We start from the raw sequence: 26,898 nt of genomic DNA on the forward strand, positions 1-26,898 counted from the left end.
CTGACCTATGGCGGTGTCCTGCTGGGGCGCCCGCGGGCGGCACGAAGGACTTGAGCAGCTGTCGTCGCTCGCGGAAGCAGGCCGGGCCTTCCTGGGCCCGCTCCGGGCCTCCAAGTTCGTCACGGACACGGCGGGTGAGGCGGGCGCGCTGGTGAGCTCAGCCGAGCAGCTGCTGGAGAGCCTGGAGGCACGCGGCGCCGTGGGGCAGCTCCTGCGGGAGGCGGTGCGCGCGCAGCATGCCGCCCACGGCACCGGCGCCGCCACCCTGCTGTTCCTCGCGGGCGCGTGGGGCCGCGCGGCCCAGGACTGCCTCCAGCTGGGCATCCCCGTCCCTGCCATCGTGTCTGCCATGGCCGAGGGCCTGTGCATGTGCACGGAGGAGGCTGCTGCCCTGCACCTGCGCGTCCGCCTAGAGCAGGAAGAGGGCCGTCAGGGGGAGAGCGCCTCCCCCCAGCTCACCGGGCCCGGGCTCCCCAGGACCTCGCCGGAGTTCCATGCCGCCCCGAGGGTTGCTGCCACTGCTGAAAGCGCGTGGCCCGGCCGCCGGAGGACGGAGCTGAGCCGCAGCCGGCACCTAGGCAGGGGGGGCGGCCGCCAGGGCGAGGGCGTGGACCCGGACCCGGACCCGCCCGGAGCGCGGGCCTGCACCGACCTGACGGAGCTGGCGGCCGGTCTGAGCCACGGCCATGATGGCTGCATGGCACTGGTGGAGGCCGCCCTGCGCCTGCAGCTCCGGGGCACGCGCCCGCCGCCCGCCCTGCATGCGGCCCAGCTCTTCACGTGCTGCGTGCCTGGCCCGCCCGCCGCCTGCTCGGGCGTGTGCCCCGGCTTCGTGGCACTCGTGCCTGCGTCCTGCGCCACAACAGTGCAGGCTCTGGAGCGCCGGCCGGCCCGGGTGGCGTTGCTGGAGGGCGACCTCACGCACACCTACCGCCACCCCGGGTTCCGGGCCGCGCCGGGGCCAGCGGGGGGCGCGGGGGCCGGCGGCGAGGCAGCCTGGGTGGAGGGCGCGGAGCGCGCGCTGGGCCAGCTCCGCGTGGACCTGATCCTGGCCCGCGGCCGCGTGTCAGAGGCGCTGGCCGGGCGCTGCCTGCGCGCTGGGCGACTGGCGCTGGGCGGGGTGCCGGGCCGCGCACTGCGGGCCCTGGCCGAGGCCTCGGGCGCTGCGCCCGCGCTCTACGTGTCCCAGCTGCACGAGGCCTGCGTGGGCGCCGGGGTCGCGGTGGCACTGTGGCGGGGCCCCCCGGGCAACGAGCTGGGCGGGGACCGCGCGGCCGTGGCGGTGTCAGTGGCAGCCGAGGGCGCGGCGTTGGCCACGGCGGTACTCACGGGTCCGGCGGCGGGGCCGCTTCGCATGCGGGAGGACGCGTTCTGGCGCTGCGCGCGCCGCGTGGAGGCGGCGCTGGCCGAGGGCGCGGTGTTCCCCGGCGCGGGCGCCGTGGAGCTGCTGTGCATCGCCCGCCTTTTGGCGCTTGCCGGAGAGGCGCCCGGGCATCGGCCGGCCGTGTTTCGCAGCCTGGCCGCCGGCTGGCGCCGCTACCTCACCGCCCTGCGGCTCAATGCCGGCGCCCCGGCCCTGGAGGCGGACGCGGCCGTGCAGCAGCTGGTGGCGGAGGCGGCGGCCTCGGCCCGGCCCGCCGCGCACGTCCTGCGCCAGCACGGCGGGGGCGCAGAGCCACCGGCCCCCAGGGTCTACGACGCCGTCACCCCGAAGCTGGAGGCCTGGCGCCGCGCGCTCGACCTGGTGCTCCTCGTGCTGCAGACAGACAGCGAGATCGTCACGGACCGCGGCCGCCCTCCCGACGCCGACGCCATGCTCCTGTAGGCCCGGCAAGTCTCCCCGCCCCTGCACCGCGCCCATAATGCATGCACTGACAGCCCGGAGGACAGCAGCCGCAGCCCGCAGCCCGCAGGCAACGGTAACGGAGGCCGCCCGGGGCCTGCGCCGCCCGCCCTAGGTCACCCAGGCAGAGGCCATGTGGCATCCATAACCCTGCCCCCCCCACCCCAACCCCTTCGCCCTGCCCTCCTTCCCCCCAGTCCCCCAAAGCGCCAGGGCGGGCGTTGCATGTAGCGCGTCTTCTAGAAGAGCACAGAGCTGCAGATGGCCCCTGCTGTTGAAATAGGCGGGGGCAGCCAGGTCCCCCGGGCCCTGCATGTGATTCCAGCCACTCAGGACGCCGAGGTCAGGCCGGCCAGCAGCAAAGTCCTTGCCGCTTACCTCCAATTAGCTAGCAAAGGAGGAGGTGGAGCTGTGGCTCAACGTGTGAGATAAGGCCCAGGCCCCTGGTTCAAGCCCCAGAGCTAGGAACACACACACACACACACACACACACACACACACACACACCATTTTAATTGAAAATGTTAACATTGAGGGTGGCAGATATTCCATGCAATCACTGGTGATGAAATGAGAATTTATACAACTCAAGAACTGGGGGTGGAAGAGGCTGGCAGGAAACACTGGGTTAAATCGTGAGCATCAGGGTTGGGGGGCCTTTTATTTCTGCCGAAGGCCATTTAGATACTAATATCATTACTATTGTAGCACAGGATTCCCCTCTTCCAGGTGGTTGAGACCTGCATGCCAGTCAGTCCCCACCCTGTGAGGGGTAGACAGAGCCCACAGAGAACACTGCAACAGAAGCAAATGTCATCACCAGAACCCAGCCAAGAAGTTTCTCCTTTAAGGATCCTCCTAAAACTCTGGAACAGGTGAGCAGCGAGGCACTTTCCCTTTTAAAATAATGACTCAAATGATGGCCTTCCTCATCTCTAGTGTATTAGTAAATAGACATATCTACAGATGTATGGACTTACAGAATATATACTAAAAATATCTAAGCTGACTCAGTGTGTGTGTGTATTTGAGACAGGGTTCACACTCTGTAGCCTTCTGGCCAGGAACTCACTGAATAGAGCCAAGGCTTTATTCATCATTCTCTGCCTCAGCCTCCCTAGTACTGGGATTACAGGCGTACACACCACACCCAGCTAGAGTAGAAAATTTATTAGCTGTCTTAGATTGACTCCTGGGATAGCCACATTGTTTCACAAACAGCCAGCTGCCAGATCACCCACGCTATTGGTGGCTTATCTCCAGCTCCTAGGTCATGTCCAAGCTCCTACTTCACATCTGACTTTACACTTTACTAATTCTATTGCCTGGTCTGGCACCTCCATTCTTTCTCAGCCCTTTTATTTAGGTCCCAATCTTTTTTCCCCCTTTGTTTTGTTTTGGGTTTTTTTTTGCCAGTCCTGGGGCTTGAACTCGGGGCATGAGCACTGTCCCTGGCTTCTTTTTGCTCAAGGCTAGCACTCTACCATTTGAGCCACAGCGCCACTTCCGGCTTTTTTCTATGTATATGGTGCTAAGGAATAGAACCCAGGGCTTCATGTATATGAGGCAAGCACTTTACCACTAGGCCATTTTCCCCTTTAACTATAGACTTTCTTTCTTTTTACCTATTCACACTTCCATCCTGGGATTGTGTGTGTGTGTGTGTATGTGTGTGTGTGTGTTTGCACGTGTGCCAATTCTAGGGCTTGAACCCGGGGCCTGGGCATTGTCCCATAGGTTTTTCTTCCTCAAGGCTGGTGCCCTACCATTTGAGCCACAGCTCCACTTCTGGCTTTTTACTGGTTGATAGGATACTAAGAGTCTCAAGGACTCTCCTGCCCAGGCTGGCTTTGAACTGTAGTCCTCAGATGTCAGTCTTCCGAGCAGCTAGGATTACAAGCATGAGCCATTAGTGTCTATCTCCAGACTGGGATTTAAACACATACACACACACACACACACACACACACACACACACACACATCCATTCTTTCATTCCATTAGACTTAAAGATATCTGTAGAGGAATCTCTTGGTCTCTTTTTTTAAGTCTCTGTACACATTAATGATGTGACCATTATTTAATATTTGGGATATGGTTTTCCAAGACTCTTCTGTGTATACATGTACATCTAAGTAAACTTTTCTTACAATCCAAAAGTAGGATAACCAAAAGCACTCAATTTCTATCAATAAGTATATTAATTAGCTCAGAGCACCAGGTACTGGTGACTCTTACCTGTAAGCTCAGGAGACTGAGACCTGATGATCATGGTTTGAAGTCAGCTCAGGCAGGGAAGTGAAGTCTATGAGACTCTTACCTCCAATTAACCAGAAAAAAAAAACCCGAAGTGGAACTGTGGTCCAAGTGGTAGAGTGCCAGATTTGAGGGAACAAGCTAAAGGACAGCGCCCAGGCCCTGAGCTCACAGCAGGTGGTGAGGTCACCTTCTGTCTGGGAGACATAAACAAGTCTATTACAAATACATGTGTAATTGAATTTTCCCTATCATTCATTATTTTGGATACATTCTTCTTAGTAATGGGCTCAGAAGCAACAGGAAGAGGAACACGTAAAGCCTTTCTTACATAAGTCTTACCAATAGACTATCCCCTCCCAAAAGAGCTTTATTTCTCCAACCAATCTTAGCACTAAACACTGTTATTTAAATTTTGTTTGACCAATTTAGGTGAAAATGACATTTTAACTTAAAATTTTTGTTAGTATGGAAGAAAACTGATTTTTTTCTTTGTTTCTAAATACTTGTAAAATGTCTCCCTTCCTTCCCTTAGTGTTGTTTTGAGACGTCTTCACAAGTTTAGGACTGTCTCACAATCATCTGCCCAGATGGCTTCATCGTCTATGGTCTGCATACCTTTGACACATAATATGTAACCCATCTGGAATTCATTTTCTTAGACCCTATGAGGTAACACTGAACTTTCCCCAAATGGTATCCGGTACTCCTCCTTCAGTAGAAGATTTTCACTACTCACTCAGCTGGTTCAAGCAGTGAAGATTCGATGCCAGCAGAAAGCAGGAGCCACTGGGGCCCTAGACAGAGACCGTGGTGGTGGTTGCTAGGAAATGTTCCTGTGTCTAAGTTCTAGTTAATTCTCTTCAGCATTGTGACCCACTCAGCCACCATAGGGCCATGGACGAATAGAGAAGAATATACTGGAAACTTGCACTAAATGTATTGAGAACAGGAGGAAATATCTCTGCTACATTAGTCGTCTTGTACTGGATTGACAGCTATTCTCCAAATGAAGTTTTTAACACAGCACCATCAAAGCCTTGCCCCAAAAGGCCAAGGCTGTCTTCTTTCCTTTCACCTGTAGGTGGCAGACTTCTACTTATGTGGTCTCAAAACTTTATCCCAGAGGGGCTGGGAATATGGCCTAGTGGCAAGAGTGCTTGCTTCCTATACAAGAAGTCCTGGGTTTGATTCCCCAGCACCACATATACAGAAAATGGCCAGAAGTGGCGTTGTTGTGGCTCAAGTGGCAGAGTGCTATCCTTGAGCAAAAAGAAGCCAGGGACAGTACTCAGGCCCTGAGTTCAAGGCCCAGGACTGGCCAAAAAAGAAAAACTTTATCCCGGAGATTTTGTGTGTGTGTGTTCCAGTCCTGGGGCTCGAACTCAGGGCCTGGGCACTGTCCTTTAGCTTTCCCCTTAAACAACCGGTGCTCTACCACTTGAGCCACCACTGAATTTCTGGCTTTTTTCTGGTAAACTGGAAATCGGGATCTCTCGGACTTTCTTGCCAGGACTGGCTTTAAACTGCAATCCTCAGATCTCAGCCTCCTGAGTAGCTTGAATTACAGGTGTGAGCCATCAGCACCAGGCTGGTTTGTTTGTGATTATACTTTTTATTTAAATAGCTGAACAAAGGGGTTTCAAGCCAACATGGCCACTTATGTGTGCAGTGTCTCTTGACGAAGATCTTCCCTTCCATCATCCACCCAAGCCCAGGCATATATGGTCGAGGTTTCTCATTCTGTTTTCATGCATGTACACTAGATGTTATGGCTGTGTTCACCCACCCTTTCTCTCATAGGGACAAAGTCTACAAATGACAGGTTATTTTCATTCAGATTGGCATGTATCTGCAACTTAGGGTACCTCGAATACAGCAAGCTCCTTGGGCAGTTACTTTGTTATTGTTTTTATGTTTCCAGCCAGTCAGCATAGACCAGAGTTGAGTATCCTGGCTCTGGGCTTATGTAATGGTGACAGGAAAGTGACCTAAGTTTTCTTGGCCTGTTATCTCACCTTTTGTTGTTGTTATTGCTGGTCCTGAGGCTTCAGCTCAGGGCTGGGCACTGTCCTGACATTTTGTGCTCAAGGCCAGCACTTTACCACTTGAGCCACAGCTCCACTTGTAGATTTTTGGGAGATAAGAGTCACATGGACTTTGCTGCCACTGGCTTCCAACGGTAATCCTCATATCTCAGCCTCCTGAGTAGCTGCAATATAGCCACTGGCACCTGGCTTTTACATCACCTTTAAATCATAAACTGGAATGAAGTTATCCTTACTAGTCCTTTCCATCCCTGGCAGATTCTGATACTGAAGCTCATTTGAAAGGGAGGGAAAAAGTATGAAATCATTGTTCCATAGAACATGATAGTAAGGCTAGACTTGATAATTTATTACTTGCCTAACAACGTGAATGTGAACTTAATAATACTGAACTGTATATTTCAAAACAGTTGGTATGCTGCCCATATAAACTTGTATACATGTATGTCACCGTTAAATAACATTTACTACCAACAGTTTGTAACACTGGAGTTTGAAAACTTGACCAGCTGTAGATTCAAACCGTCCTTGTGAGGGCTTATTTTGTTGGAACTGGGAAATGACAGTGTAACTTTGTGTGTGTGTTGGGAGGAGGGATACGGGGTGCCAGTCCTGGGGCCTCACCTCAGGGCCTGGCAGTGTCTCTAAACGCTTTGCTCAGTCATTTGAGCCACAACCCACTTCTCACAGTCCGGCCGTTCGTTGGAGGTAAGAGTCTCAGGAACCTGCGTGTCTGGCTGGCGTTGGACTCTGATCCTCAGATCTCAGCCTCTTGTCACTCGGGACAGTCATTTGGGGAAATGAATTTGGCTGTGACGCAATGAATCCCTGGATAATGCACTGAAATGTGTGTGTGCCTCAGCTCAGTTGTGCGTAGAGTATGAGTGTTACTGAAACCAGAGTGTGGGAGAGCCACATTGGGTTCAGCCACTCTGCCCCACTTGCCAAATAAAGAGATGTGGTGAAGGGCAGAGAGAGAAGATGGAAGATGATTTCCACAGCAGCCGTGGGAAGATAGCACTGGGTTTCCCTCCAGCCCTCTTGAGGTGTGCAGACACTGGCTTCGGACTGCATCGGGAGAACTGGGAGGGGGCCAGGAGCGTTTGCTGAGTTCAAGTGGTCACAGGTCACAGGGGTGGCCACAGGTCACAGGGGTGGCCCAGTGAACCACTGGAGGAATTCCTGGAGGAATTTTTCATCGCTGGACAGAACAGGCATGAGGCGATCTTGGCTGTGTGCTGTTAAGATGGCAGGGAGGCAACAGTTCTTGTGGGGAGGGCAGCGTGCCCCCCCCCACAGGAAGGTTCTCATGGACTCTTCTCTTCCTCCTGCAAACAGCAGAGATCAGCTCAGACCAAAGGGCACAGGTGCCAACGGGGGGCTTTTCCTCACTCACAGGCCCAGAAAGAGCAGCACGGTTCAAGGCCGAAGCCTCTGTGCGGGCCACAGTGGCTGTGTGGGTATGCTAAACTGGGGCTTATTACTGCTGTGAGGCCAGTAAGGGGGACCCACACGTAACCACCATGAAAAACCTGAAACATGCATCTACTGGGAACGGAAGTTGCTGGAAAACAAAGCTGGTCATATGTACACACGTCCCGACAATGCCCCTTGTCTGTTGCTACTTGAGTGCAAGGATGTACAAAGGTCTGGAACAATACACAGCAGTCAGGACCACGGCTTCACTTGAAGAGAAGAGAGAAATCCCTGGAACCTGAGATGCAGCTGAAATGACATCCTTGCTCCTTCCCTCCCTCTATCTTCATTTCCTCCTTCCTTCTTTCCCACCATGCCTCCCCGTCCTCCAACCTCCTCCAACCTCCCTCCTCTCCTTCATCCTCCTTCCCTTCTTACATCCTCCATGCTCCCCCTTGGTGAAGGGTCACCATCCCTCCAGCCTCAAATATCCATCCTCCAACCTCTAGACCCCATACTCATCCAGCAGCCTGTACCCTCCATTTTCCAGCCTCCATCCTTCATCTCCCTCCCTCCCTCCCTTTCTCCATCCTGTCTCCCTACTCCACCCTCCATCGTCTTTCTATTCCTCGATCTTCTCTCTCTATCCTCCATCCTCCTTTCCCCTCTCCTTTCACCTCCCCGCCGTCTTCCACCATCTATCCTCTTTCCATCCTCCACTCTTCATCCTCGGTCCTCTTTCCTTTTTTTTTCTTCCTTCCTCCTTGTCTTTCCCATTTTGTTTCCCTCCACTTCTACATCCATCCTTCCTATCCTTCATTCTTTTTCCTTGTACCCTCCTCTTTCTTTCCTTCCTCCTTCTTTCCCTTCTTTCTTCCTGTATTTCTTCCTCTTCCCCTTCTCTTGTTGGCTACCTTCCTCCCACCTTTCATTTCTTCTGTTCAAATATCTTTTAAAGACATACTATTGTGCCTGATGCTGGTGGCTCACGCCTGTAATCCTAACTACTGAGGAGGCTGAGATCTGAGATTCGTGGTTCAAAGCCAGCCTGGGCAAGGAAAGTCCGCGAGACTCTTACCTCCATTTAACCACCAGAAAATCAGATGTGGTGCTGTGGCTCAAAGTTGTGGAGCACTAGCCTTGAATAAAAGAGCTCAGGGACAGCACCCAGGCCCTGAGTTCAAAGCCCATGATGGAAGGAAGGAAGAATACTATTGTTACTATTGTTTAAGTCATAATAATCTAATAAAGAATAAAGAAAGTTAATCAAGTTGTCACTTTGTGAATAAATATTTCACATCATGTCCACATTTTGGTGGACTTTTTTTTGTTATTATGGACAGTGCTACCATGAAGAAAGAGTTGTGTCCATGTTTTTGTGGAACTTAACATTTTCATCCCCCCTGGGTGCGCGCTTGGGAAGGGGTGGAATTGCTGGCTCGTGTGCTGATGACTCTGCTTACTTTTTTGAATTAGTTTTTGACAGAGGCTGTGTCAGTGTCTGACCTCGATAACAACATGTGAGGATTCCAATTTCCCCACATCCTGCTTTATTGTAGTTTTCCCAGTGTGTATGAGCTGGCATCATTAGTTCTGAGCTGTAGTTCTCTTCTGGAAATGATGCCATTACTTTCCTCTATTTACTGACAGTTCTTGTACATATTGTCTTTGCAGACTTACCTGTTTGAGTCTTTCCTCTATTCCTAAATTATGTGCTAGTCTTTTTATTCTTGAGTTGTTAGGTTCTGTATAGAGTATATACTAGATAGTGTTGTATTATGCATTGTTGGTTTTTTTTCTTTCTTGCATTCTTTTTTCCCCAGATCTGGGACTTGAACTCAGGGACTGGGCTCTGACCTTTAGCCTCTCTGTGCTCAAGGCTAGCACTCTAGCACATGAACCACGGCACCACTTCTGGCTTTTTCTGGGTAGTTTATTGAAGACAAGAGTCTCACAGGCTTTCCTGCCCCTGCTGACCACGAACCAAGACCCTCAGATCTCAGCCTCCTAAGTAGCTAGGATTACAGGTGTGGGCCATCAGTACCCAGCTGTATGCATTGTGTTTATCTTGACCAAGTATGATCCATCCCTTTTTCTTTTGTTCATTGTGCCTTCAATGCCTTATCCAAGGAGTAGTCACCTCATATAAAGTCATAGCAAGTTCCATTTTCTTCCAAGAGTTGTCATTTTAACTTCAGTATTTTGATGATCTACTTCCTATTTTGAGTTATATATGGTGTGAGGTAGGAACCCTGCACACTGTTTTTTTTCATGTGTATATTTAGTTATACCAACACCATTTGTGAAAATATTTTCTTCATTAAATAGAGCTAACACTTGTTGAAAATCAGTGGACTTTAGTTGTATAGAGTTACTTTTTGACTTTTAGTTTAATTCCACTGGTCTATATATCTATCCTAAGGCTAGTGCTGTCTTAACTACCATATCTTTGTAGTAAGCTTTACAATCAGAATTGTGAGACTTTACTTTTGTTCTTACTCAAGATTATTTTGCTTTTCTAGATTTCTTGTATTTTCACATTTTAGTATCACCTTATCAGTTTCCTCAAAACAAAAGAAGTCAGAATGGCAGGAATTGCATGAATCTGTAGGTCAACATGAAAGTTTTCTTATTATATTCAGTCTTCCAGTCTGTAAACATTGAATGTTTCTCACATTTATCTATTCTTCTGTTAAGTGTTTTGTAGTTCATATACAAGTCTTTCACTTCTTTAAACTTACTCTGAGTGTTTTTGTTATTGTAAATTGAATTGTTTTCTTAATTTTAAGATTTTGTTAATGTATTGAAATCCAGATAGTCTTTGTTTATTGCTCTCTGTCCTGCAACTTTGTTGAGCTTACTAACTCTAAGAGTTATAGTGGATTCTTTAGGATTTTCTACACATAAGATAATGCCATCTCCAAACATGGTTCTTCCTTTGTAATCTTACGCCTTGTTTCTTTTCTTGCCCAGGGCCTTCAGAGAACATCAAGTAGGCATGGTGAGAATAGGCATCTTCCTTTTGTTCTGCTTTTAGGAGAAAGAGTTCAGTTGTTTATTAAATATCATATTAGTTGTAGGATTTTGGTAAGGGCCCTTTGTGTCTTTGGAGTTCATGTTGTTGGGCTGCATTTTTGTTTGCTGTGTTTTCTTGAAAGATGAAAGTGAGGAGACTCAAACAGATTGCCAGTATCTTTGATGATGATCTTGCAGTTTTCCTTGCTTTATTCTAGTAAATAGTTACAGTTTCTCTGTTGCTGAAGGTTGCTGAAACTGATTGTATTTCATTAAAGAGCTTTATGTTTATATTCATATGGCATATTGGTCTCTAGTTTTCGATTTTCTTAGGAGAAGCAGAACTGCAAGGGAAGAGATGGGACAGGCGGGTCTCAAAGGGGGCTTGCTGCTGGGCACGGCCGGTACAGGTGTAAGAGTCCGGCTAGAGGAAGACCGTGGGCCCTCTGCAGTCCTTGGGTGTTGGTTTGCCTCATCAGCCCTCGGGGCAGTCCCAGGCTCCTCAATTGAACACACCTGTGGCCCAACCAGGGCCGTGCCCAGGCAGTGTTCTGCCTGCTTGGCTGGTTATCAGGGCTGGCCCACACCTCTGGTGCCCACGAAGCCCTCCCTAGGGTGGCAGGGTGGGCCTGCAGAGCAGCAGGGTGGGGCTCCCCCAGGGCCTCTGCCCTCAAGCCTGCTTCTCCATCATGCCCGCTCCCTCCCCTCCGAACGCCATCTGACAACCAAGCCAACGAGTTGAGGTGCGCCAGCAAAGCTCATGCCTCCATCACATACTTGGGACTGGCATGAAAGCCAGGTTTTACCAAACCTATCCTCAGCTGGGGTGCTGGTGGTTCATGCCTGTAAGCCTAGCTACTAGGCTAAGTTCAAGCTCCAGGACCAGCACACACACACACACACACACACACACACACACACAGTGCCCTTGCCTTTCCAACTCCAAGACAGTTTAACAGTCAAAGGGGGAAGGGGTGTTACTGGGAAGAGAGCTTCGTGTAGGCTGCATGTCCCTGGGCATGGGGACATGGCCATCCTTACACCAGGTGGCTGAGGACACTCAACAGGCTGAAACTTGCCATATACGGTGTCCACCTTCCATCCGCTCATCAGCCCCCCTGCCACGCTTCCGCGGGGCACCTAGGCAAAGAACTGGACTTGGTGGCTATGGGGCAGTCTGTCCCTATGGACAGCATCGGCAGTGGCACTTTCAATACCTGAAGCCATTGATGGAGCTCATGGGACAAAGAATTCAGAAGGCCAGCATGCCTCGATAGTCACTCTCGTAGAACACTCGCCTTTCAGCTCAGGTACAGTGCCCATGCTCTGAGTACAAACCCCGGTAGTGGCACATCACGCACACACACATAGGTGCACAGCTAGCTGAGCTCATCCCTTACGAGGGCCCTGCAAACAAGCAAGGGAACAGGACTTTGCTTGTCTTGTCCTCCGGGCCCTTGCATTTCTGGGGAAGAAAGGGCGCTTTGGGGCTGTGAATAGGATCCCTGATTGTAAGGAGATTCCGCAGCTCCTTTCTTTGGAATGGCAGAGGAGGACATCTCATCACAGCAGAAGTTGGAGAAACAGTGTCTCCTTACGGTGCCTTCATTACCGTATGTTTCTGATGCATGGATCTCTTTCACAGTACTTGCATTATTTTAAAGCACAAACTTTTCAAAGGTAAAATCAGGACTTTGCTGCAGAGATAAGTGAAGAACATTTATAGAGCACCAACCTTGAGTGAAAAAGCAAACAGAAACCTCTGAGTTCAAGTCCTGGTGCTGGCACAAACAGACTAAGTTGAGTTGATGGGGATTTCAGCAAGCAAAGCAGGCATCCCTGGGTTTCCCTGAGGGCTGGCTCCAGGCTCCGGTGACATTCAGTGTAAATGCAGTGATCTCTAAGGGGGCACAGACCAGGACTTGCCACCTGCACACGTACAGTCACAGGGGTGTTTTTCTCCAAACAGTTTCAATCAGTAGATGGCAGACTCCAGAGATACACCACCCCAGGTAAGGAGGGTGGAGACCAGGCTGTTAGCATAATCTAGCGGCCGGTCTAGATTTCAATACATGGGCAGTTTGCTGTATGCTCTCACTTCAGCTTTCTAAGCTGGTGTTGTGCCAAGTCGCAAGACCACCCCCAAGAAGACCACCGAGATTCAGACACTCCGAAATGCAAAAGCAAGGCAAGGCTTTATTTAACGAGCTGCCAACTCGGGCCTCGTCCTACCCACCGACACAGCGGAGGTTAGGAGGAAGCCCCGAGCTGTGATTACACAGGGCTTATAAAGGCAAAGAACAAGGTTACAACAATCAGCTGTGCAAGCAAGATTAGAACACAGGTACCAATCTGATTGGCTCAGGGTTCGATTCTAAAATGGGGTTCACGTGGTGGGGCCTAACTTCAAAGTCTGGCACCTCATTTCCCCCTTTTTCTTTTTGGTACCTTGGGAGCCAATCATGGCTCCATTCTGTCCATTTCAATGGCTTGCATGTCTAGGGGATGATATAGAGGTAAGGCATGGGCCAGTAGGACCCAATGTAGTAACCAAAGGGCCTGTCACCATTTCTTACAAGAATATTCTCTGTACCTCTGTTCTGCATGTCTCTAGTTTATCCTGCCTCATCTTCCCAAAAACAACTCTGGTCCCTTGATTTTAAAGGGGGGCTGATGGGTGAAGATCATCCATCTTCTGTAATTTCTTCAGGCTGACTCAGGGGCGTTGACCTTACCTAGCCAGGAACCTATAACCTTAGTCTACTTTTCCAAGGGACTGCAGGATTACTGCAAACTGAAAATTAACTTTCAGCTATACAGACTTACCATTAGCTCTATAGTGTTTAGTATCCAAATGTAAGCAACAAAATAATACATAAACTTCTCAACTGTGCTCTAAGGGTCGGGTGGCTATAGCCGTACTCCTGAGCAAGCCCAAAACTACCTAAAATAAGGGGGTCACCTCACTTTGGAGTGAGCTGCCAAAATGACATCAACACTAGCCAGGGTAGTAAGGAAAGAAGGCAAAAAGAAAATTATAACAATATTCAGTCTAACTTTCTTTTCTTGAGGCGAAGGCGAAGCGGCTGAGTTGGGTGCTTGGAGACCTCCCATGTTCCATCACGGTAGTTGTCGTCCAGGGCAAAGGGGTCAGCTGGCCTGGCGTGGAAGCAATGAACCCAAGTGGCTATGCCGTCTAGGGTCCCTTCCACCGTGGTTCTAAGGAGTTCAGTCTCCTGGGTAGGATTTCGTTCAGGGTCTTCTTAGCCACTACATTCGCAGTCTCATGTTTTGTTGGATAGACTTCAACCCATCCTGAAAAGGTGTCTACAAAAACTAGCAAATATTTGTAATTTCTGTGAAATCTACTTCCCAATACACGCCTGGCCTATTCCCACAGAGGCGAGCTCCTTTAGTAATCTGTTGGTTGGGGGCATTGGCAAGCTGACAGATCTTGCAATTTTTAACAATATACCTTTGCAGGCCTTTAACAGATCTCAATAAGGACACAATCTCAGGTCTACAAGCTTTCTTTACTAAACAGATGTATGAGCTTAAAATTCTCACTGCCAGTCAGGGCTTTGAGTAAATGCGGGGGGTGAGATTTTAATCTATCCTCTCATTTGACAAACTTACCCTTACTAACCACTATCACAGATGACTGGCAAATTCCTGCCCAGTAGACAGACATGTGCATTGGAAAGGCATGCTTATGAACTATTCTTCTAGGACTTCCCGGCTTTGATTAACTTTTGAAAGGCCAAATAGGAGTGACTCTAGGATCTGACACCATCTCTGCCATCCAAGCAGTGGCTTATTGCCTCTGGATGCTCCATCACTTTTGTCCCAGGAGTGACTTTCGACTTGGACTCAGGGCCTGAGTGCTGTCCCTCAGCTCTCCAGCTCAAGACTAGCACCCTACCACTTTTGAGCTCCACACCACTCCGTTCCCAGCACTCTGCTGGCTGATTAGAGACAAGTCTCTCACAGGGACCTTTCTTTGCCCGGGCTGGCTTCGAACCGCAGATTCAGATCAATGAGTCTTATAAGGGGCCACTTTACTCCAATTATAAGCAACAAGGTGGTCCACACAGAAGTAGTTTTTAAGCATGCTCTCTTACCTGGAACTTATTAAGGGTCAGTATTAGATCTTGACAAACTTGTAGGAATCACCTGTGCTTCTCTGTGGGCCTGCTGGAAACTGTTACAAAAAATCTACAAAGAAGCTGGAATGGCAATTAAACATTTTGGTAGCCATAATTCTCCCTTTCTCACTTTGCAATAATTATTTAGGACAATTTTACTTCCAAACTTCTTATCTAGAAATGTATTCTTGATTTCCAAAGCCTTTCTAACACAGAAATGTATTCTTGATTTCCAAAGCCTTTTTAACACTAACACAACACTTTAGCTTTTATCTGCATCGGAAAAACTGAAGCTCACAGGCAATCTGAAACCAGGTGCCGCCCTTTGCTTACGGGCTGCTTGTTTCAAAAGAGCCTTTTTTTTTTTTTTCTTCAGTCCCAGTTACTGCATGGCATGAAGACCTTTGAATTTAAACTTAGTTTTGCATCATACTGCAGTCTTGAACATGTTCACACTCACACATGCACACACACATACATTTTCAAAAGATCTTAAAGCACGCTGAATAAGCATCGGCCGTACATTTTAAGACAAAAACCTTTAACAAATGATTTTAGCATTCTCCAGCCTCATTTTCCAGGGCTTGATAGTTTTAGTAAAACATTTTTAGTCTTAGTAAAACATTTTAGCGCACCAAACAATTTTCTGCTTAAGAAGGCTGGGTGGGGGTCCCCCTAGAGTTCTTTTTTTGCGGACACTCACACTCTGATTGTGAACCATCGCCTGTACATCTTTCCAATGAGCTATGCAGGTTTGACACAAAAGAGACTGTTAGACTTACAAACAACACAGAGATGACAACGCAGCATGGTGAGGTCACTCCCTGCCACCTGTGGGTGGCTTGGGCTGGCCCTACATCCACCCCGTCGGCGGCTGCGGGTCAGGACTTGGACTTGGGGCTGATGCGTCTGTGTCCTGGGCTGTCGGCAACGGCGAGTTGACTGGGCAGGACCCTCCGGAGCGGAGGGCACAGCTGAAACATTTTCCTCAGAGTCCTCCTCTTGTAGAGTTAACTGGGATGGGGAGTATGGAGCGGGAAACATTTCCTTCTCCATGCTTCCTCCCTATGTCAAAGCTCCCTCAATTTCCTCAAAGGTGGACCATTCTGACTTGCACAGGGTGATCCACTTTTCCTTTTTAAGGGCCACACCTTGGTTCTGAGCTATCTCCTTAACCTCCCTCCAGTGAGCTAGGATCAAGTCTAGGGGGCTAGATGGAGGTCCTCAAGATAGAACGTTATCCATAGCTCTGATCAGAAGTTCAGTCCAAAAGGCTAAAAGAAACAAAACAATAAAAAAGGAGGAAAACACACAGGCCTAAGAAAAGCTACGAGTTGGAGATCTCCCAAGCTGGCCCACAACCTCCTACAAGGGTGCAGAAGGAATGGACCCGAGTTGGCCCACAACCTCCTGCAAGGAGGAGTGGACCCGAGTTGGCCCACAACCTCCTGCAAGGGTGCAGAAGGAGTGGACCCGAGTTGGCCCACAACCTCCTGCAAGGGTGCAGAAGGAGTGGACCCGAGTTACGAGTTGGAGATCTCCCAAGTTGGCCCACAACCTCCTGCCAGGGTACAGGAGGAGTGGACCCAAGTTGGCCCACAACCTCCTGCCAGATAAGCAGAAGGAGCAGACCCAAGTACAAGGTGGGCGGGTTGAGTCTCGTTTAGGAGGCCCTCCTGGTCAGTTCCGGCCAAAAACCAAACTGACTCGTGCCCTACAAGTATAAGCAAAAGCAAAACAGACAAACAGACAAATTACAGGACAAGACAAATGAACAGCGCTGTTTTCTTACCTTCGGAGTCTGGGATCTCGGGGTCTCTGGGGCTATCCCGGACGAAACCCCAAATGTTGTGCCAAGTCGCAAGACCACCCCCAAGAAGACCACCGAGATTCAGACACTCCGAAATGCAAAAGCAAGGCAAGGCTTTATTTAACGAGCTGCCAACTCGGGCCTCGTCCTACCCACCGACACAGCGGAGGTTAGGAGGAAGCCCCGAGCTGTGATTACACAGGGCTTATAAAGGCAAAGAACAAGGTTACAACAATCAGCTGTGCAAGCAAGATTAGAACACAGGTACCAATCTGATTGGCTCAGGGTTCGATTCTAAAATGGGGGGGCCTAACTTCAAAGTCTGGCACCTCACTGGGAGCTGGTGGCTCATACCTGTATTCCTCTAGCTACTCAGGAGGCTGAGATCTGTGGATCATAGTTCAAAGCGAGCCTGCAGAGATTCTTAGCTCCAATTAAAACAAGAAAACCAGAAGTGGAGCGGCTGTAGCTCAAAGTGGTGAAGTGCTAGTTAGCCATGAGCCGAAACCTCAGGGACAGCACCCAGGCCCTGAGTTCAAATCCTACAACCAACAAAACAAAACACAAAAATAACTTTGTGTCTGTATGTTCCAGTTCCAAGGCTTGAACTCATGGTTTGGGTGCTGTCCCAAAACCCTGAGCTTTTGTGCTCAAGGCTCAAGACGAAACAATGCATTAGTTGATTAATATATTATTAAAATAATTACTATCATAAACTTAAATGTGTTAAAATACAATGTGTAAACAAATGTAAGTATAAACTAGATATGATATAAATATACAAATGTAAAAATAACATATATTACAAATATAAACATTTGTACCAACTATAGGTATATTAAAATTGATATTGATATAATATTAATGATATGTTAGATAATACTAATAGTTATGAGTGAATATATTATGCAACTCACTAATGAAGAGACCAGTAATATATTACACAGCCTGGACAAATTATTCAAAGAACTATGAATATAAAAAAGCAGAGGAATGCTTAAATCAATTTAGAAATCAATACAAAGCTGGGTAACACCCTATTTAGAGTGGGAAAGAAATACCTCTCATTTTTTACATGATTCATTTGCACGATGAACTATGAATTCATAATGAGTTATTATGAACTTACAAGAGTTGCACAGTTATTCAAAGACATTATAAAGCACAGAGACCCCATAAAATCTGAGAATCTGCACAATGCCTAATTTCCTTCTAAAACGATCCAGCAATCTTTCTGAGCTATTTAAAAGTGGGTTTCTTTTTTCCGCACCATACTTGAAGGGGAAAAAATTGCTATTTTCATGTTTTCTTCTGTCAAATATACTTTTCACTTTTGTTTGTAGTTTCACAGATTATTCTAAAACTTAAACTAGTACTGCCTTACATTTCTAAGCATACCTGGAGGCAATTTACATAGCTATTTTAGGATATGTTCCCATCCAAGAACACTTGAGAGTCTTAAGGGCTCTTGAGAGTATATCTTTCATAATTAGATTCTGACCATTTTTGTGAATTTCAAAGTGATTTCTCTGGTAATGTGATAGACATTTCCCCTTTTCCTTCATAATCTCAGTCCTTACAACCTAATGTCTTAAAAGAAATAATGGTTTTCTTCATCAACCAGCTTACAGAAGCCTCCGGTTGATGCTATTACCTGTTGTCGTTTCTGGATCTGGGGGCTCTCGCCCGCTCGCAGTGATGAGTCCAGGAGTCTGGAACATTTGTGTGCCCCAGTGGCTTTGAACCTTAACCCTGGGACCTCGGCCACCCGAGAGGCCAGGGATACAGGGCTGATGTCCAGCTGGCTGTGATGGTCAAATGTCGCCTGTGTTTTCAGTGGTCTCCTCCTGGCTGGACGAGCACTTGGGGATGAGGTAACCCGATGCTCCGCGGGGCGGCTGAGTCCTGGGTGCTTGTCTCCAATGGGTTAGATGCACACGCGTGTGTAAAGCGCTCCTGGGGGGAGGGGTGTGGGAGACAGCGGTGATGATCTCCTCCTGGGCTTGGGCCGAGGGGTGGGGGTGAAGGACAGCAGTGATAACCTCCTCCTGGGCTCTGGTCTGAGGGGGGGGGGGGTTGGGGAGACAGCGGTGGTGATCTCCTCCTGGGCTCAGGCCTGGTGATCTCCTCCTGGGCTCAGGCCTGGGGGAGTGGGAGTGAGGGATGACAGTGGTGATTTCCTGGGCTCGGGCCTGGAGGGGTGGGGGGGGGGGGGTGGGAGACGGCAATGATGGTCTCCTCCTGGGCTCAGGATGCTGTTTGTCTTGGATGCGGGCACTTCTGCTTTCCTGTCAGTGGGGCTTGAACTCGGGGCTGGACGCTGGGCGTTCCCACTCGAGGCGGGAGCTCCACCGCCGGGCCGCGGCCTCACGTCGGGCCGCTTGGCGGTAGCTATGGCGGGGCTTCTCTGCCCCCGGGTCTGGAGCGCGGCCCCCCGGTCCCGGGCTCGGCCCCTGGGTGGGTGGTGGGGCGCGGGTGGGGCCGCGCGCCCGGCCCGCCCGGGGTAACTCGAGTTTCTCGGGTGGGGAATTTCCTCCCCTCGGGAATGGCTGGCTGGCGAAGCCTGTTCCCCGCCCCCCGCCCCGGCGCAGGCGGATCCCGATCCCGCGGGCGGCACCGTCCTGGGGCGCTGGGGGTGTGTGTGTGGGGGATCTCCGGGCCGGGGTCCTCCCCGCGCCGCCCCTTCCTCCTGGGGCCCCCTCCTCCTGGGGCCCCTTCCTCCTGGGGCTCAGGACCCCGCCGGGCCTCTGCGCTGGCGGGAGGGTGCGGGGCCGGTGCCTCGGAGAGTAGGGGCATTGGAGAGGGGGTACGGGGGAGGGGGCGGGGCGCAGCTCCCCGGACGCGGAGGGGAGGCGGGGCGCAGCGGGGTGCTGGGGGGGCGAGGCGGGGGGGCAGTGGGGTCCCCGGGCGCGGAGGGGAGGCGGGGCGCGGAGAGCCGGAGGCGGGGAGCGCGGGGAGCGCGGGGAGCTGCGAAGCTCCGGGCAGCCCCCCCCCCCCCCGCCTCCCCCGGCCTGGACGGCGCCCTGCGCCTGCGCGCTGTAACCGCATTTTCGGGGCAGCGGCGGCCCCGACACCGGGGCCGGGGCCGGGGCGGCGCTCGCGCTGGCGCTGGCGACGGCACCGTGAGGCGTCGGGGCCGCTGCGGGTCGCGGCGCGGCGTCGGGAGGGGCGGGGCGGGCGGTGTCGGGGCGCGGGGCGCCCGCGGGACGCGAGGCTGGGGGGCCGCGGCCGGGGCCGGGGCCGGGGCCGGGGCCGGGGCGCGCGGGGCGCCATGGCGGCCGGGGGCGTCCGGTCGCTGCCCGCGCTGGCTGGGGACGCGGGCGGCGCCTTCCCGCCCGGGAGCTTCGCGGACCCCAAGCGGCTGTACTGCAAGAACGGGGGCTTCTTCCTGCGCATCCACCCCGACGGCCGCGTGGACGGCGCCCGCGAGAAGAGCGACCCGCACGGTGAGTCCGCGCCCGCGGCCCCCGGAGCCCCCTCCCCGGAGCCCCCTCCCCGCGCACCGCCGGTCCCCGGTGCCCCCTCCCCGGTGCCCCCTCCCCGGAGCCCCCTCCCCGCGCCCCGCCGGTCCCCGGTGCCCCCTCCCCGGAGCCCCCTCCCCACGCCCCGCGCCCGTCCTCCGGGCCCCTGGAGCCCCCTCCCCGCGCCCCGCCGCCCCGCGCCCCTGAGGCCGGGCCACCCCACCTCGCCGCGGCTGGATGGTGAACGGGAGCGCACGCGTTGCCTCTCCCGGAGGACGGCGGCGTCCCCTCAGGGGTGCATCGCCCCCCCCCCGTTAACTGTCACGCTGGTTGTTGGAAGCCCCCCCCAGTTGGAGTTTGTGTTGAGGTTGGGGGGCGGGGGGAACCCCACCGGGGGCCGCGCGGGGGGGGGGGGGGCGGCGTGTCCCCGAGCGTCACCGAGCCGAGGCCGCCCGGGTCGGGGCTCGGGAAGGGGAAAGAGCCGAGGCCCGCGCGCCGCCCGCCCGCCGCACGCGGAGAGCCCCGTGCGGACCGGGGCCTCACCCTCACCGGGGAGAGCGCGGGGCGCGCCCCGATCTCCACGCCCGGCCGCGGTGCGCGCCACGGGGACGCACGGGACGGTACGGGGCCCCGACTCGAGCGAGCGGCCGGAGCCGCTGCGTCCCGGGCACCACGGCCACCGCCACGGCCCGGCCCGCCCGCGGGCTTGATGGATGATTGGAGCTGAGAGGCGGCGCTCGCTGGCCCTGAACCCCCATCTGTAGACCGTGGCCTCCTGAGTCGCTAGCGGGGTTCGCAGGCCTGAACCGCCGACCCCGCTTTCCTTTCCTCGTTAACGGGCGGCACACATGGGCGTCGAATCTGGCATCGAAGGGGCCCACTGTTCTTTCTGTGCGCGCGCGTCTCACACATCGCAGAATGCTCAGATGCGTCGAGCCATGTCCGTCCGATTCCCCCTTCTTGGTAGAAGCTTCCCGAATCCCCCTCAGTCCTCTAAGCCTTGCGCATTTCCCATCGCCCCAGCTCTGCCACCCCAGGACTGGCCACTCTTATTGAACTGTCACTTCATTTTCAGTGTCTTCAAGCTAGCCAGAGGCTAAGGAAGCAGGTCTTCGTTTTTCTTCAGGCTTGCCATAATTGAAAGAAAAAAAAATACCAGTCCCCTCACCGAGTGGAGAAGATTGTCTCAGGGCACCTGGTTCAGTGTTGGCAGGGAGCAGGTTTCACGACACTGGGCGTTGCGGTTTGCCCTGGCCCAGCTGGTTAGTTCATGTCCCATAAAGGTCCCAGTTCCTTTTATTCTGTTCTAGTATCGCCATTGTTTACTTTATTAAAAAGCATGTTTTATGGCTTAAAAAAAAACAGCTTTATTATCTTCCTGAATAGTTCATGTTTGGAGCTGTACCGAATATTCTGCCCTATTGGTTGCAGGATTTGTTGTTGTTGGTGGTGGTGGTGGCCTTGGGGCTTGAACTCTGGGCCAGAACTCTTCAGCTTACGGCCAGCGCTCTATCACCTGAGCTACCATGCCACTTCCTAGCTGCAGGATTTCTTTAAGTTACTAGTAAAATCATGTGGAACCAGGTGCCGGTGGCTCACGCCTCTGATCTTAGCTACTTGGGAGGCTGAGATCTGAGGATCGTGGTTGGAAGACAGCAGGGGCTGGAAAGCCCCCAATTAACCACCAAAAAGCCAAAGTGGAGCGGTGATTCAAGTGGTCGTGTTAGTGTTGAGCAGAAAAGCTAAGAGAGAGCACTGAGGCTTCGAGTTCAAACCCCAGTATGAGCACACACAAAAAAAATGCATTGCATACTATATTACCACCCTTGCAAACGCAGCCACTGTTTCCTTTTAACTTTGCGTTGCCTTTTCATTTCTGTAACCCTCGTTGGTTTTCAGACAGCGTTTCTTTGTAGCCCAGGCTGGCATCAGACAAGAGCCTCCTGCCTCAGTCTCCAGAGGGCTAGATCGGTTGTCATGACCAGGGCATTTAGTGGAGGCCAAGGATGCTTCTAATTGTCCCACAAGGCACAGGGCAGGCTTCCCACTCAAAGGTTTTCTCACTTTAAATGCCACTAGTGCTAACATTTGTGGTACTGGCAACTTTATCACTAGCTAAAGGCAAGAGAGTAAAAATGATGAGATGTAGCTGGGTGCTAGTAGTGCACACCTGTAGTCCTAGCTCGTCAGGAGGCTGAAATGTGAGGATCGCATTTCACAGTTCGAAGCCAGCCCAGACAGGAAAGTCCGTGAGACGCTTATCCCCAGTGAACCACCAGAGCACTGGAGATGGAGTTGTGACTCAGAGTGGTAGAGCGCTAGCCTTGAGCTAAAGAACACAGGACCAGTGCTCAGGCCCTGAGTTCAAGCCCCACCATTGATAAACAGTGAAGAGATGACTAATAGTTCATCCAGCTTAGTTAGGCTAGAATTTTTTTCTTTTGCAGTACTGGAGTTTGAGCGAGAGCCTCTCATTTGGGCGCTTTGCCACTTGAGCTGTGCTTCTAGCTGCTTTTGCTGGCTATTTTGGAGATGGAAATCTCTTGGATTTTTTGGCCTGGGCTATCCTGGAAGTCCAGTCCTGTGGATCTTTGCCTTCTGAGTAACTACACAATTAACTGGGACACCTCTTACCACATTACAGACTAACAGCACAAAGCCAGAAGTGCCGCGGTGGAATCCTCTGCTTCTGGATGGGAGCATGAGAGTAGGTAGCTTGTTTGTCTCACACGTGGAAGCTAGGCTGGGAGGTGACCAGAGAGAGGCTGATGATGGAGAGACCAGGAGAACAGTGCTGTGGACATGATAAACGGGAGGAACAAAGGCAGAGTCGATGGCAGCCATGCTTTTCCCAGTGAGCTAATGAATCAGCCTCCTCCGCTGGCTTCCTCCATCGAGCTGTTATGTCCAGTCCACTTAGCATCTGCCATTGGAATGCTGCCCTTTAGCTTGGGCGTTCTGCCCACCGTCTTCTAAGGTATAAAAGAAAACTCGGAAGGGCCGGCGTCAGCCATGATCAGATGGTCACAGGCAGTCTGAAAGTGTCAGTGTGGAGTCTTCCCCCAAAAGCCAACCAGACATAGTGGACTTGAGAGCAAGACAGTGGTCCGAATAACGAGATGTGGCTCAGGTACAAAGGGGGTCAGGAGGTATAAGGCAGGTGGGAAGAGAACTTTCTGGAAGGGGGCTGAACACCAGCTCCCTGGGTGTTGCTCCACATGTGGGCATTACCTTGAGCTGTTTTCGGGGTGCTTCCTCATTGCCCTGCAAGATTCTGTATAGAAGCCTCTGACACCAGAGGCTCACACCTGTAGTCCTGGCCACTCGGGAGGCTAAGATCTGAGGACCGGGCTGGAAGCCAGCCAGAGCAGGAAAGTCTGTGAGACTCTTTAATCTGCAAAAACAACCAGAAGTGGAATTGTGGCTCACGGGGTAGAGGCCAGGCCTGAGTGGAAAAGCTAAAGGACAGGATCCAGGTTCTGAGTTAAAGCCCCAGTGCTGGCACAAAATACACAGAAGAAAGAGAAGAAAGATGTTACCAGTGGTTGCGGGGTGTGCTCCTTGGGCTGGGGGCCGGTGGCCTGGACACACGTCCGTGGGAATGTGGAGACACCACAAGAGTCCTCTAACGCCTGAGCGTGTAAGACTTTCCAGAACATTCTATGTCAGGCAGCACACTGTTCCCAGCTCAGGGCAGGGAAGGGGAGGCCCAATGCCCAGATGTTGGTGTTCAGTCTCTTCCAGATGCTGTTATTTAGGGAACACCAAGGGAGAAGTGCTAGGTTTACCTGCAGGGGTGACAGTCCGGGGCCCCCTGGTGGGGGGTGGAATGGGAGGGGTGGTCCTGGTGGCTGGAGTCTTGTGCACTGCCTGTGCACTGCCTCTGCCCGCCTTCCACCCCCAAGAATAGCTGGTGGAAGTGCCGTGCCTTACCCCTGCGAGGATCGTGGTGTGAAAACACCCTCAGAGACTCTTGATCCCCAGTGAACCAGCGGAAATGAAGCGGTGCTGTGGCTCAAGCAGTAGAGCTCTCGCCATGAGCAAACACGCTCAGAGACAGCATCTAGGCCTCGAGTTCAAGCCCCAGGACTGGCACATACACAGAATTGTGAGTGTATATACATATGAATATGAACTATATATCTGTATATAAGATATGTAGATTTATATAATTTAAGAAATTTGAAAGGAAGCTTCAGACCCCAGTCACGGGTCTCATCATCTAGAATCTCAGAGAAGTGATCATGTGTCTGCGTTTACCTATTGACTTGCTCTGGGGCTGAGCTGGGTACATGGTGTCTTGCCTTCCCCCACCCTTCCCTATGCTCCCATCCCTCATTGCACCCCACGGCCCCTCTCCCTTGTGGATCCAGCGCCTGGAAGAGTCTTTGCTGGTTCCCTGTTGTCTTCCTGGTGGTTTGGGAGAAAGCCGCCTTCCTGGGCCCTGGTGTGAATGGGACCATTTATTCCGTGATAGCAGATCCTCTTCCCTCCCCTGCGAATATCTGGCAAGTGGGCTCCGCTCTGGGCCGCCAGCCACAGGATATTTACTGTAATGCTGCTCGCCTGCAGTAAACAAATGAAGTCACCCAAGAGCTTATTTAATCCTGGCAATCGTGTCCTAGGTCGCCGCCACAGAAGGACAATTCATGAGTCACAGATATTACCACACCTTAGGGCCCACGGAGATCACTTAGCCGCCAAGTGACCTCAGCACCCCCAAATGCCATGCCCTGTGGGCTTTGTTGTGTTTATGAAGTGGCATTTATGTAATTAGACCTGGACAGGGACACAATGGCCACACAGCAACCGCCCTCTAAGGAGGCTCTTTCTGATGATGAGACATGGATGGCCCTGATTTTCAGGCTTAATTGGCAAGTAAAATGTTGCAGATGTAATAAAGAAAACAAAACCACTTTTATGTATTATAAGCAAAAAAAAATGGGCTTTATTCATCTATGCATTGATTCTGAAAAACTCCTTGAGGGATGTTGAGAACGACAATCTGAGCTGGGCACCAGTGGCTCACGCCTGTAATCCCAGCTACTCGGGAGGCTGAGATCTGAGGATCGCGGTTGGAAGGCAGCCTGGGCAGGAAAGTCTGGGAGACTCTTATCTCCAATTAACCAGCAAAAGAACCCCAGAAGTAGAAATGTGGCTCAAGTGGTAGAGCGCTGGCCTTGAGCAACAAAAGCTCAGGGACAGCACTCAGGTTTTGAGTTCAGGCCTCAGGACCTGCACACAGACAGACACACAGACAATTTGGGGCTCACATTATTGGACCACCTGTGTTTAAACCACAAGCACCCCTCAGGACAAGATGGAAACCATATTCTCGTCACAGACCAGCCAGCTTTTTCCAGTTCCAGTGTTTGGCTGGTTTTCCGAACACCCTGCTTGGGCCCCTGTTCTCTGAAGCTCACACGAGAGGAGCTTGGCCTGGTCATGGCTTGTGATGGCGAAATGGAACGAGGCTAGAGCGCATGCTCACCCCCGCAGCACTTCTGTCCACACAAGTGGGGGGGGGGGTGTGGGGGGGGGGGGGAGTATGCTTGCCCTGGACCTTGAATTCAAGGCCTGAGTGCTATCCTTGAGCTTCATTGCTCAAAGCTAGCACTCTTATCATTTGATCCACAGATTCACTTCCAGGTTTTTTGTGGGTTTTTCTGTTTGTTTGTTTGTTTTTAAGTCTCATGGACTTGCCTGCCCTGGCTGGCTTTGAACCACCGTCCTCAGATCTCATGCTTCTAAGGAGCTAGGATTACAGGCGTGAGCCCCTGCTGCCTGGCCCTTGCCTCCTTTTATGAACTTCTCATTTTCTGTGTTCTGAAATCAAGGAACAGGTCTTGCACTTTGTATGACTTTCTATGCTCAGTAGTTAATGCATGGTGTGATTCGTTCTGCAGAGTAATTTGGAATGATACTTATTAATGTTGGGTTATTACCAAAAGACCACTGTCGCACCATGGTTGTTTTGTTATAAAATCTCTTAGGTTGGTTTTTATGTTATCTTTTGCTATCAGACTTGGCCTCTAGTGACGACCCTCTAAGCTTGGTTATTTATAACCATCAGAACTTGGAACCAGTTAAGAAAATGGTTGCTGCTAGAGCACCTCACCGGACTGTGGGTCTTAGGGACCAGATGGCCAGGTTCATCCCGTCCAGTATTTTTAGTATGAAGAAGTTTGGAGGGCCTGGAGTGGACAGAGCCAATCCTCAGCGTTTAGCTCATGTCTCATTTGAGCTGAGCTCTGTCTCTCTTCCCGGACAAGGTGACTTGTCCAGTGTGTAACTTCATGCTCCACTCATTCATTTACAGGAAGCTAAAGGGGCGTGTGTGTGTGTGTGTGTGTGTGTGTGAACACATTCAAAGGGCTGTTGACTTCTAAAAGTTAACCTAACCTCAAAGTTTCATTATGTAACAGAATTCTGAACTCTAAGCCAGCCTAGGGCAGAAAAGTCTGAGTGACTTGTGTCTCCATTTAACCAGCAAAATGACAGACTGGAAGCAGGGCTCAGTGGTAAAGCACTACTTGTAAATGAAGAAAGTCAAGCAAGAGCAAAAAGCCCTGAGTTGAAGCGCGGATACTGACACACAAAGTTCATACCTTTAACTCAAGGAGTGCTCCCTAACTGCTGAATGTTAGCCGGTGCTGAGAGCCCATGGATTGAGTGCTTGGCCATGTGTGGTACAGTGCTTAGTTCTCCCTCTCCCTCTTCTCGGCGTGACCCTCCCCTGGCGGTTATTTGGCTTCATGCTTGCTAAGCGGGTGCTCTACCCCTTAAGCCACATCTCCAGTCCTAACATTTAGTTCTCTTCACACACCAAGTTATATTTGGAAAACACTGGTAACCTTAGATGCTAGATTTTGGCTTTTCATAGGATAATCTGTAGAAAGGTGAA

At 51.6% G+C, this 26,898-nt stretch overlaps 2 protein-coding genes across 2 annotated transcripts in view; both read left to right on the forward strand.

Annotated features, from left to right (window-relative positions):
- Bbs12 (Bardet-Biedl syndrome 12) lies at window positions 1-1,825 on the forward strand. Its single transcript, XM_048333355.1, has one exon. It carries the CDS (start codon window positions 8-10, stop codon window positions 1,823-1,825), a length of 1,818 nt encoding a protein of 605 aa, XP_048189312.1. The 5' UTR covers window positions 1-7.
- A 17,978-nt stretch (window positions 1,826-19,803) lies between these two features.
- Window positions 19,804-26,898, forward strand: part of Fgf2 (fibroblast growth factor 2) — a 32,855-nt gene continuing 25,760 nt past the window's right edge. The window contains exon 1 of the mRNA XM_048333713.1: window positions 19,804-19,979. Coding sequence (XP_048189670.1) covers window positions 19,805-19,979 — 175 coding nt within the window. The 5' untranslated portion in view covers window position 19,804. The remainder of the gene's footprint in view (window positions 19,980-26,898) is intronic.

Source organism: Perognathus longimembris, chromosome 24, assembly GCF_023159225.1.
Source record: "Perognathus longimembris pacificus isolate PPM17 chromosome 24, ASM2315922v1, whole genome shotgun sequence".
NCBI lineage: Eukaryota > Metazoa > Chordata > Mammalia > Rodentia > Heteromyidae > Perognathus > Perognathus longimembris.

Excerpts from the sequence above, each read along its gene's own strand:
- Bbs12 (XM_048333355.1), top strand. The coding sequence starts at position 8 with ATGGCGGTGTCCTGCTGGGGCGCCCGCGGGCGGCACGAAGGACTTGAG.